This window comes from Miscanthus floridulus, chromosome 3, assembly GCF_019320115.1.
Source record: "Miscanthus floridulus cultivar M001 chromosome 3, ASM1932011v1, whole genome shotgun sequence".
In the NCBI taxonomy this organism is placed as follows: Eukaryota; Viridiplantae; Streptophyta; class Magnoliopsida; order Poales; family Poaceae; genus Miscanthus; species Miscanthus floridulus.
Window position 1 is genome coordinate 71,882,604 of NC_089582.1, and position 11,251 is coordinate 71,893,854.

An 11,251-nucleotide genomic window follows, 5' to 3' on the forward strand; every position below is an offset into this window, starting at 1 on the left:
ACCCCGAAAGCATCCCACAGCCGGGGAGATATCCGCTCATGGTTGACCCAATCATCGGCACAAAGTAGGTCGCCAAGGTACTGATGGATGGAGGCAGCGGCCTCAACATCATATACGCCAAGATGCTCAACATCATGGGCATTGACCGGTCATGCATCCACCCAACCGAAGCACCTTTCCATGGTGTCGTGCCTAGAAAGCAGGCCATGCCACTTGGGTAGATCGATCTACTCATTACCTTCAGGGATCCATCCAATTATAGGATGGAAACCCTCACCTTCGAGGTGGTCAAATTCCCTAGAACCTACCACACCATCCTAGGATGTCCATGCTATGCGAAGTTCATGGCCGTCCCCAATTACACCTACCTCAAGTTGAAGATGCTGGGACTACATGAGATCATCATCGTCGGCACCTCCTTCCAGCGCACCTACAAGTGCGAGGTTGAGTGCTGCGATCATGCCGCGGCAATCGTCGCCTCCATGGAACTCACACCCATCAGGAAAAAGGCCGCTGAAGAAGCACCTAACACCAAGTGGTCGTCCAGGTCTTTTGAGCTAGTGGAGGGCACCAAGGAGGTCCTCCTAGACCCCATCAGTTCCAATAGCAAAGTGGTGCGCATTGACACCTCGCTTTCCTCCAAATAGAAAAGCGCGCTCGTCGACTTTCTCCGCGCCAACGGAGATATCTTCACGTGGAAACCCTTGGACATGCCAGGCATTCCGAGGGAAGTCACCGAGCACACCTTGAAGATCAGGCTAGGCTCCAAGCCAGTGAAGCAACACCTGTGTCACTTAGATGAGGGGAAATGCAGGGGCATCGGCTTCTGAAGAAGGCCAACCATTTTGAATGGACGTCCGAGGCCCAGGAGGCGCTTGAAGCGGCCAAGTAGCTTTTGACAAAGGCCCCGATCCTAGTTCCTCCAATCAATGGAGAACCGCTTCTGCTCTACGTCACGGCCACCACGCAAGTGGTCAGCACTGCCTTGGTGGTGGAGTGAGAAGAACTCAAAGTACAGTGTCCCATATACTTCATTAGCGAAGTCTTGTCCGATTCCAAGACCCACTACCCCCAAATCTAGAAGCTCCTATACGCCATCCTCATCGCCAAAAGGAAGCTATGCCACTACTTCGAGTCACATCCAGTGACGGTCGTGATGTCCTTCCCCTCGGTGAGGTCATCTAGAACCAGGATGCCATGGGAAGAATCGTGAAGTGGGCACTCGAGCTGATGGGTCAAAGCATTACGTATGCCTCCTGGACAACCATCAAGTCCCAAGTGCTAGCTGATTTCATCGTAGAGTGGACTGAGGTCCAAGTGCCACCAGTGGTCGTCAACCAAGAATACTGGATGATTTACTTCGATGGATCACTGATGAAGAAGGGCGCCGGCATGGGGCTGGTCTTCGTTTCACCCCTTGGGGTACGCATGAGGTACATGGTTCGCCTTCATTTCCCCTCCAATAATGTAGCCGAATATGAGGCACTTATCAATGGTCTGCGCATCGCCGTCGAGCTCGGCATTCGACACCTCGACATTCGGGCAACTCCCAGCTGGTCATCGACCAAGTCATGAAGGAGTCAAGCTGCCACAACACCAAGATGGCTACATACTACTAAGAAGTCCGCTAGCTAGAAGACAAGTTCGATAGCCTCGAGCTCAATCACATCCCAAGGCATCTCAATGAGGTGGCCGATGCACTAGCGAAAGCGGTGTCTAGCCGAGAGCTTGTGCCAATGGGAGTCTTCACTAGGGATCAGCACTAGCCCTTAGTCTGCTACGAGGAGCTAGAACAAGTTGGTGGTAGACCACCTACCCTGGGCCTGGGGGCTATCTAGCCATTGGCTCCATCTGACCCTGAAGTCATAGAGCTCGATGTGGATCTAGCGACAGAGCCCGACCCTCTAGTCGACTGGAGGGCGCCTTACCTCGACTACCTCCTCCACGAGGCGCTACTGATGGACAAGATGGAGGCTCGATGGCTCGCTCGCCGTGCCAAGTCTTTCGTCCTCACTGAAGGTGAACTCTACAAGCAAAGTCACACCAAGATCCTATAGCGCCACATCACCATCGAACAGGGGAAGCAGTTGCTGAGTGATATCCATGGAGGGGTTTGCGGTCATCATGTAGTGCCTAGAACCCTAGTTGGAAACATGTTCCGACAGGGCTTCAACTGGCCAACCATGGTAGCCGATGCTGAGCATATCGTGCGCACCTACGAAGGGTGTCAACAATATGCTCGGTAGACCCACCTGTCGGCCCAAGCACTCTAGATGATCCCCATCATGTGGTCGTTCATGGTCTAGGGGCTCGATCTAGTCAGACCTCTCAAAAGAGTGCCCAGGGGCTATACCCACTTACTTGTCACTATAGACAAGTTCATGAAGTGGATAGAGGCCCGATCGATCTCCGTGATAAAGTCTGAGCAAGCCATGCTGTTCTTCCTCGATATCATCCATCGCTTTGGGGTCCAGAACTCCATCACGGACAACGACACGCAATTCACTAGAAAGAAGTTCCTCCGATTCTATGATGAACACCACATCCATGTTAATTGGGCCACCATGGCACACTCCCGCACGAATGGGCAGGTCGAGCGCGTGAATGACATGGTCCTACAAGGCCCCAAGCCAAGGATCTTCAACCGGTTGAACAAATTTGGTGGACAATGGGTCACAAAACTACCCGTGGTGCTCTAGAGCCTGAGGATGACCCCTAGCTAGGCCACCGGCTACACACCATTTTTATGGTCTATGGTTCCAAGGCTATCCTCCCGACCAACCTCAACCACAGAGCACCGACGGTCATGGCATACGACGAACAGGGAGCCAAGGCATCTCTTAAGGATGCCGTGGACTAGCTAGATGAAGCGTGCGATGTTGCCCTCCTCCGCTCGGCCAAGTACCAGCAAGCGTTACGCTGATACCACAACTGTCGAGTACGGGGACAGGCCTTCAATGTCGAAGACCTGGTGCTATGCCTTGTCTAGAGCAGCAAGGATTGCCACAAGCTCTCTCCGCCATGGGAAGGATCGTATGTCATCACGGAGGTGCTCCGACTAGGCTCCTACAAGCTCAAGACCATCGACAGCGAAGTCTTCATCAACGCCTAGAACATCGAGCAGCTACGTCGCTTTTACCCTTAATAAACACACTTTCTCTTCTTAGTTTCATTATCGAATTCCCCGATCTTTAGTGACACCTGACCCCAGCAATGGTGAGGGGTCAGGCCTCACTCGAGGGCTAATAAGAGAATATTTATCTGGTAGACATTCTCTATGCCCGACCCTTTCTCATGATAAGACCCAAAGGCGAGGTCTACGAAAATGAACTCTAAGTAAAACTGGTCGGACTGCGAGAAACCTATGCCCCCGACGGCTATGGCGCCTTTGATCACCAGCGTGATTAGAATTTGCTTACCTGCACCCCGAGCTTTACGGTCTTAACAATGGAAAGGGTTAGAACACACTAACCTTTTTATACAAAAAGGGGAGAGAGGCTCAAAATCTATTAGGCTATAACGAGATTTAAGAGCTTGTCCATTCATTACAAGTTCGCCGCCCGGCTTAAACTACCTAACTGAATTCTTGCATGGGATCTTATCATCCTCTATCTCTATAGGTAAGTCCTATCCCAGTAGGTCATACAAGTCGACCAGATGGCTTAGCCACTGCTGAGGGAAGGATAGGGACCAGCAGGATACCCCACGCTGGTTATGTCGACCCCGTGATGTACAACGGACCAGGATCTCGCTCGAACTTATCTAGTAAGAGGTTTTCGAACCTATCACTTGTGCCATCGAGGTACGCCTTGCGCCGGTTGGTCACCCCAATCATTTGAATGGCTCAAAGCCACCATCGAGGGATAGGTCACCCTTACTTTACGCATTAATTTCACTACCGAGCCTCCGACCCTAGCAACGTCAGGGGGTTGGACATCGCTCGAGGCCTGGCAAGAGTGTCTATTAGGTAGACATTCTCTATGCCCGACCCCTCCGTACTTTAAGAAACTAGAGGCAGGGTGTGCAAAAACAAACTCTAAATAAATCTGGTTGGACTGCTAGAACCCTATGCCCCAGCGGCTATGGCATCTTTGCCCACCGGTGTGATCAGAGTCTTTGTCCCCACACCCAGAGCTTTAGCCTTCGCCTTCTCAGGAAGGGTTCAAAGGGGCTCACCTGCCCAGATTGATTGGTGGCTCAGGCTGCTGCTGAGAGATGGGTATGGAAAATTGGGAAGCCTTATGCAGGTTACGCCTGCTCCATCATGAACGTCGGACCCGGACCTCATACGGAAATATCCGGTAAGAGCTCCCTAAACCCGTCACTCAAACCATCGAGGTAACTTTTCCGATTCCCACCTTTCTTTTTCCATTGCATGATCATCCATCCATTCTCATACATCCATTCATTAATTCATCTATTCATTCATCACATACATCCAATCATTGCATATGCAATTGCTGCATCATAACGCTTCGTGTCACGTCATGAAGCAGTAGTCATCTCATTCGATATGTGCGGCGACCGACCAAGGTTCGAAGGCCAGCCCATGGAGGGCTCGAGGCTGCCTCACATCAAATAGAGCCAGGGGAGAAAAACCGAGATGAGTACCAGTAGCCTTGCCTAACCCCGCTCAGAAGCAGACAGGGACATCTCGACCTTTCTCATTCGATTCTAACCTCGAGCCAAACCCACAAAATCTCCATCGAGGAGAGGCCAACGGGCCACCTGAGTCGCTCTCCGGGGTGACACGGACATCTATTGGGAGGCGGGTTAAGGAGCAGTGAAATGCCACATGAGGGCTATACCGACCCTTTCAGTGGATGATAGACCCAGATTCCACTCGAACATACCCATTAGCGAGCTCACCAAGCGCGACACTCGAGCCATCGAGGAAAGTGTCATTAGCTCAGCCCCTCTGGTTGTGGAGACCGAGGACGGGGTGACGCATGAAACCCGACCGACCCCTACCAAGCCCCATGGGGCTCAGGGGCTCGAGCCACCTGATCCTAAAATCAAAAGACCGGGGTTCGAAGGCCGACCCGCGGAGGGCCCGAGGCTACCTTGTGTTGAACAAAAGCTAGGGGAGAAAACATAGATGAGCCCTAGGAGCCTTTGCCCAACCCATCTAGAAGCGAACAGGGTTATCTCAACCTTCTCATTCGATCCTGACCTCTAGCCGAGCCCATAGAATCCCCATTGAGGGGGCATCTGTTGGAAGGCAGGATAAGGAGCAGCGGAATGCCACATGAGGGATATGCTGATCTCGTCATGAATGATGGACCTAAATTCCACTCGAACATGCCCGTTAGCGAGCTCACCATGCATGTCACTCAAGCCATCGAGGCAAGTGATGTCAGCTCAACCCCTCTGGTTGCGGAAACCATGGATGGGGCGACAATCACAAAGATGAGCTGACCCTCGACTGAACCCCTACTACGTGTGGAAGCTTGAGGAAAGTCGGACTCACTAGGAGACTAAACACATGGTCATAGAATGATGGCTTAGAACCTAAGGGGGGAAGTACGTGTGAAAATAAGAGATGTTGTCTCCTACTAGTTTCGCTATCTTCTCCTCGATCTTTAGCGAAACCTAACCCTAGCAATGGCAAGGGATCGGGCCTCACTCGGGGGCTGATAAGGGCATAAATACACCCTTTCTGAAACATTTCCCGTACCCAACCTTTCCCTGATGTTAAACCTAGTGGCAAGGTCTGTGGAAATGAATGATTGAGCATGGCTGGTCGAACTACGAGAAACCTACGCCCCTGCGACTATGGCACTCTTGCTTACCAATGTAATCAGAGTTTCCCTCTTACACCTCAGACCCTACGGTATTAACAAATGGAAGGGTCAAAATACGTGAACCCCTTTTCACACACAAAAAGGGTGAAAAAACAAATTCAATCAAACGAGACAAAACGACGAGTTTGTTTTTATGATGCAAGGATCGACACTTGTCCACTGATTACAATAATGATCATCTGACCTCTTTGACTAACTTGCCCCTTTGGGGGAGAACTATGTCTTCTATTTTGTCCACCAGGAGCTACGAAAGAGGAGCCACCGCCGTCTCTTTCTCATCCAGCTCATGGGCTTCATAGCCAGGCGCGAAGCCGAGGCTCATCGTCTCCAGGTCGATGCTGTCCCCATAATGAGAATGAGCAATCACAAAGGATTGGTTGACCCTAGCATGAAGGGTGTTCCTCTTGAGCTAGCATACCTGCACCGTGATCTCGACGACATGAGCCATGATCAAACTGGTCCCCTCCGACCGCACCACCTCCAGATCATCATAGACCATCCGAGGGTGGCGCTCAGGATACCAAGCTCATCGCTCTCTACTTGAAGGTTCCTCCTCGCCTCGGTGAGGTCCATGGCCAGCCTAGCAGAGATGCCTTTGGCCACCAACCTCTGGGTCATCACGGTTCCAAGCTTGGCCTAGAGGGAGCTAATCTTCTACTGCATGTTGTCGTGCTCTCGGAGGGCCTAGTCACGCTCCTCGCGAGCCGCACCATGCTCCGAGTGGAGCCTCTCCATGGTTTGGAGCAGCTCGTCCGCTCCTTGAGACGCTAGGCGACCACCGCAGTGTCTAGACTTGCCTTCTTCTCTAGGGCCATGAGCTTCTCCTCGACTCCTAGCTTTAGCTCCCGCTCCTCAACCTCAGCCAGAAGGTTAAGGATCCGCTAGCGGGTCTTAGCATCCTTCTAGAGTAGCTCATCCTGCTCCCTCCTGACCTCGGCAGCCTCCTCATCGTCCTTCTATGACCTCACCAATAGGGCCTCAAACACCCTCTCGGCCTTGTCAACATGCTGACGGGCCTCAACCACCCGCGACTGAAGACTGCCCATCTCCTTAGCAAGGGGAGTCAGCTTAGCCATGTTTTGCTGGGCAGCAGCAAGCTGAGCCATCACCTCCTCGCCTAGACATGCCTCTTCGATGAGGCAGTCCTAGGCTCCCTTCTGCTCACAAAGGAACCATGACTTCCCTCGGCTACGAGCGATGAGGGACTGAAAGAAGACGATGGTCATAATGCAAAAATATAAGGAGAAAAGAAAAAATAGCGAGAAGTAGGATCAAGCAAGTACCTAGCCAGTGGGAACGACAACGTTGGCCAAGGCACCCTGGGTATGGTCCAGAGCTTCGAGCATGGATGAGACTCCCACGTCAAGGCTCTCCTGCTCCATGCTCTCGGTGGCATCGTCTAGGGTGAAGAGCGTTGATGCCGGATCCTCTGGACTTGTCCATCGGAGTAGGGGTTCACCTCACGCAGGTGAGTCACCACCTACTGACGTTAGGGCTAGAGATGACTCCCCACCGCCTCCAAGCGCCACCGAGCCCTCTCGCCATGATGTTCCCATTAGGACACCCCCTATGGCGATGGAAGGGGTCAGTGGTACAGGCGTCGACCTCTCTCCCACCACCACAATGTCTAGGGACCCCTTGGCCACGTCCCCCACTATCCAGCCCATGTTGAGCACCATCGCTTGGGTCGTCGGTGGCGTAGGTCATGCCACTGCCTCAGGCACGTCCTCAGTTGCATATGGCTATGGCCCGCCTATCACATCCATCGACACCTCTGCCTATGTTGGTGGGATCTCGACTAGCTACATTGCACCCACCGTGGCTAGCGGCATGAGTGCGGAAGGCAGCTCCGTCTGCCCCAACATCGGTAGTGGTATCACCTCCATCGCTGGCTGCTCAGCAACCTTCAAGGGCGTCCCTTGAGCCCTTGTGCCTGCTTGTCCCACTAAGGGCATGGACATGACCATGGGAGGCACCTGACCGACCGATGATGCGGTCACACTGACGTCGCTCCTACCCAAAACAGGTGTGATGCCAACCGATGGCTGCCGCCCCGCTTGAAGGGCGACGCTCTTCTTTGGCGCCAGCGCCAGAGGATTACACCGTCTCATGATGCTACAAGGAATGGAAAGCATAAATCATGATGAAAATAGAGAAAAATAGAGGAGCTGGTGACTTATATTGGTGCTGTTGGGCGGCAGATACATTTAGGGGGCAAACCCCGAGATCTCTGCTCTGCCTCATTGGGGCGAGGCCATTTCGAGCCCGCCCCCTGCTCCTAGGTAGAGGGGCTCGCTCCCCTTGCATCTTGGGGCACGACGATAGAGCCACCAATTTCCACTGGCACCTTGGGCATGGCGGTGGATCCGCCCATCCTGTTAGCTCCTAGGGCAAGTCGACGTTCTAGCCCATCTCCACCGGCCCCACGGATGCACCCTCCCCTCCATGGAACGGCAAGGGTCCCGAATCCTGCAAGGGTGAGCAAATACCCATCAACACATCCTTGCTCTCTAGGTCATCCCACTCGATGTCATCAACTACCTCATCACTGTCTTCCTCATCATTATCGTCATCGCTGTTGGTGTCCTCCCCTCGCTCCCGCGCCTGCAGCTTCTGCTGCCACTTTTTCCTCTTGTCCTCCTTTGCCTTCTTAATCCGCTTGCCCTCAATGTGATTCACCGCCCTCAAGGACGAGCTAGGTGATCCATGAGGATGAGGCCCCTTAGCTGGTCCCCCATCTCAATGTTAGTATCAAGGGGTCAGGAGATAAATTGAAGAGGAGGCATAAGGAGAGGAAACTTATGAAGATGATAAAGCTTGGTTCTGGCCGCATTAGAGGATGCTCCGGCACCGGGTACACGAAATCAAGGGGGCACCCGCATCGTCCCACAAAGGCTCCATTGCCTCCTTAATGCGCTGTGCGACTTTAGAGGGGGAGAGCGCTCTCTCGATGAGCGTCGTCCCATTGAATGATGCCTCAGGCACCAACGTATACAGTGGAAGCACCCATCTCATCAATAGCACCACCCTCCTCATGTGGTAGGCCCCAATGATCCCCGACCCCTTCAGGCCGCTCTCCTTTAGGATGTGAATGGCAGTGAGGTGGTCCAAGATCTTCTTCTTGTCCTTCTTCGGGACACCCCACTTCCTCCATGATTCCGGGGCCTCTTCGATCAGGCACCCGGTGAACTCTGGTAGGGGGGCGTTGGCGTTGTTCTTGAGATAGAACCACTATGAATTCCACCCCTTGTTGGAGGCCGACAGCCACATCGTCGGGTACTCACCGACCCGGTTGTTCTAGAGGTGGATGCCGACGCATCCCATCAGTGTATGCAGCTCCTGCCTGCCTCCCTTCTCCCTCTTCTTCTAGAGGGTGACGACGAAGAAGTGCCACCACAGATTAAAGTGGGGACTAATCCCTAGAAATCCCTCGCACAGGGCGATGAATGCCGCCATGTGCTAGATCCCATTGGGATTGAGGTGCTACAACTCAATCTTGTAGTAGTCCAGCAACCCTTAGAGAAATCTATGAGCGGGGGCAGCAAATCCATGCTCATGGAAGTACGTGAAAGACACCACATAGCCTTCAGGCGGCGACGACATCTCCTCGCCGAGCAACAACCACTCTAGGTCTGTGCGTGTAGGAGACCACGATAGACAAGACCTTCCATGCATTGGAAGGTAATGTCGGAGCGGCACCATAGATCCATTGGACGTGGGGATGATTGGATGTGGGCTCAATGGTGGCGAAGATACTGAGGCGAGGAACCCTAGGCAATTGGTGGCAGTGGTCGTGGCTATGTAGGCAAGAAGGCAAGGTATAGGACCCTGTGGGAGAACCCTTTGGTTTTATAGGGGTGACGGATGTGAGGAAACCAACCGTCCACCTGGATCTTCGTACCTGCCATGATTTGCCAGAATGTCCTGCCACACAAAGTACGCACGCAATCTCTATTCGCTCCCTCAAAAAGCTCGCCGGATGTTTCACCTTTCCAAATGGGTCACAACTCATCACAAGTAAGAAGGATATGGATCAAAAACACCTCCATGGCCCACCTAGGCCTAGGAGTTCAAAGGATTGGTCCATCGACAGTTTCAACAACCGCTCCAGGCACCCTTAGAATAAGGGATAGAAGGGGATGGACCCTGAACGGCTAGTACCTAGGCGCACGAGCGCCACGGGCATCCTGGCTCACGTTTTTCCTCGAGGAAAGGCACATAGCCCTTAGGACCGGTCAAACAAACCTAAGAACCATATGGATCTACCGCCAAGATTCTAGGGTCAGACACCAGGCTAACCCTAGCCAAATCCCCACGAACGGGATGCTGGGACCCCAATCAAACTAGCCAGCCAACCAACCACCAAATTTCGTGGCCATACCCGCAAAGGGTCTGGCCTCAGCAAGGGGGAATCATTGTCCCTAGGACATGTCGTGGCCAACAAAAGAAGGCCAGAGCCCTCAAAGTCCTCCCTTTCAAAAAAAACCTCAGAAGGAGTTTTTTGCTCCTTCGTAGGCTCGGGGGCTACTGTCGGGGACCAATAGTAGGGTACCCAAAGAGGGGGAGCTAACAACCATCAATGATGATTCATCCAAGCAGTCAAGAGCGCTACTATTGCTCTTACCGACCACCGAGGTTGTGGGCTCCACCTCGCCTGACCCCTAAGGGTTAGCTTCGCCTTGTCCGACCCCTGAGGGTTAGCTCCGCCTTGCCCGACGTGCCCGACGTCTGTGTAACACACTAGGTGTTAAGAATCCATTTGACCTTGACATTTGTAGGAGCACAAGCATCATTGAGAATCCATGAGCATGAGCATCTCAAATATGATCTATGTGTTGGCTTATATTGCATGTGTTGTCACTTAATTTCCTTTCATATGCCAGGGTTTACTTGTAACCAATGTATGAAATGCTTGTGTGACCTTAGGAGTACCTTAAACACATTTAGAATGTCACTAGGAACAACTTTAGTATTCATGACTAAGGCTAGTTTAGCCTCTAAGTCATAGTTATAGTGTAAGTCCTCAATTCCAAGTTATATGTTTGACCTAGTGGAACTATGTCATAGAGTCTTTGCATGACAAAGCACCCTTTAGCAAAGTTATAGTATTTAAGTAGAGCAACAACTTTTTTTGGGTCTTGAGCTAATTCAATGCATTGCTCGGTCATTTTGAGCTCACAAAAATCAATAATTCACTATTTTTCCACACTTAGAAATTTTCTAAGTCAAATTGCGTTTACAGTTTCTCCGTGCTGACTTTGTGCTGTTGTAACTTGCAAAATGTTGCAATTTAGACCTTGATCATTTAAGTGAAATTGGAGCTGGTATGTAGATCTACATCTTTTATTTAGAAAGTTTTCGCTAATGAGTCATGGATTAGGAGATTAATCATCGTTAATTGGCGCTGTTAGGCTCGAATGCGTGCTCTGATGGCCGTCACGCGTCGC

The 11,251-nt window shown here is 52.0% G+C and overlaps 1 protein-coding gene across 1 annotated transcript; it reads left to right on the plus strand.

Annotated features, from left to right (window-relative positions):
- Nucleotides 1-344: 344 nt before the first annotated feature.
- Nucleotides 345-647, plus strand: LOC136543881 (uncharacterized). Its single transcript, XM_066536212.1, has one exon. The coding sequence runs from the start codon at nt 345-347 to the stop codon at nt 645-647; it is 303 nt and encodes a 100-aa protein (XP_066392309.1).
- The last annotated feature ends 10,604 nt before the right edge of the window (nt 648-11,251 follow it).

What these genes read in the sequence shown, in the direction of transcription:
- LOC136543881 (XM_066536212.1), top strand. Translation starts at nt 345, where the DNA reads ATGGCCGTCCCCAATTACACCTACCTCAAGTTGAAGATGCTGGGACTA.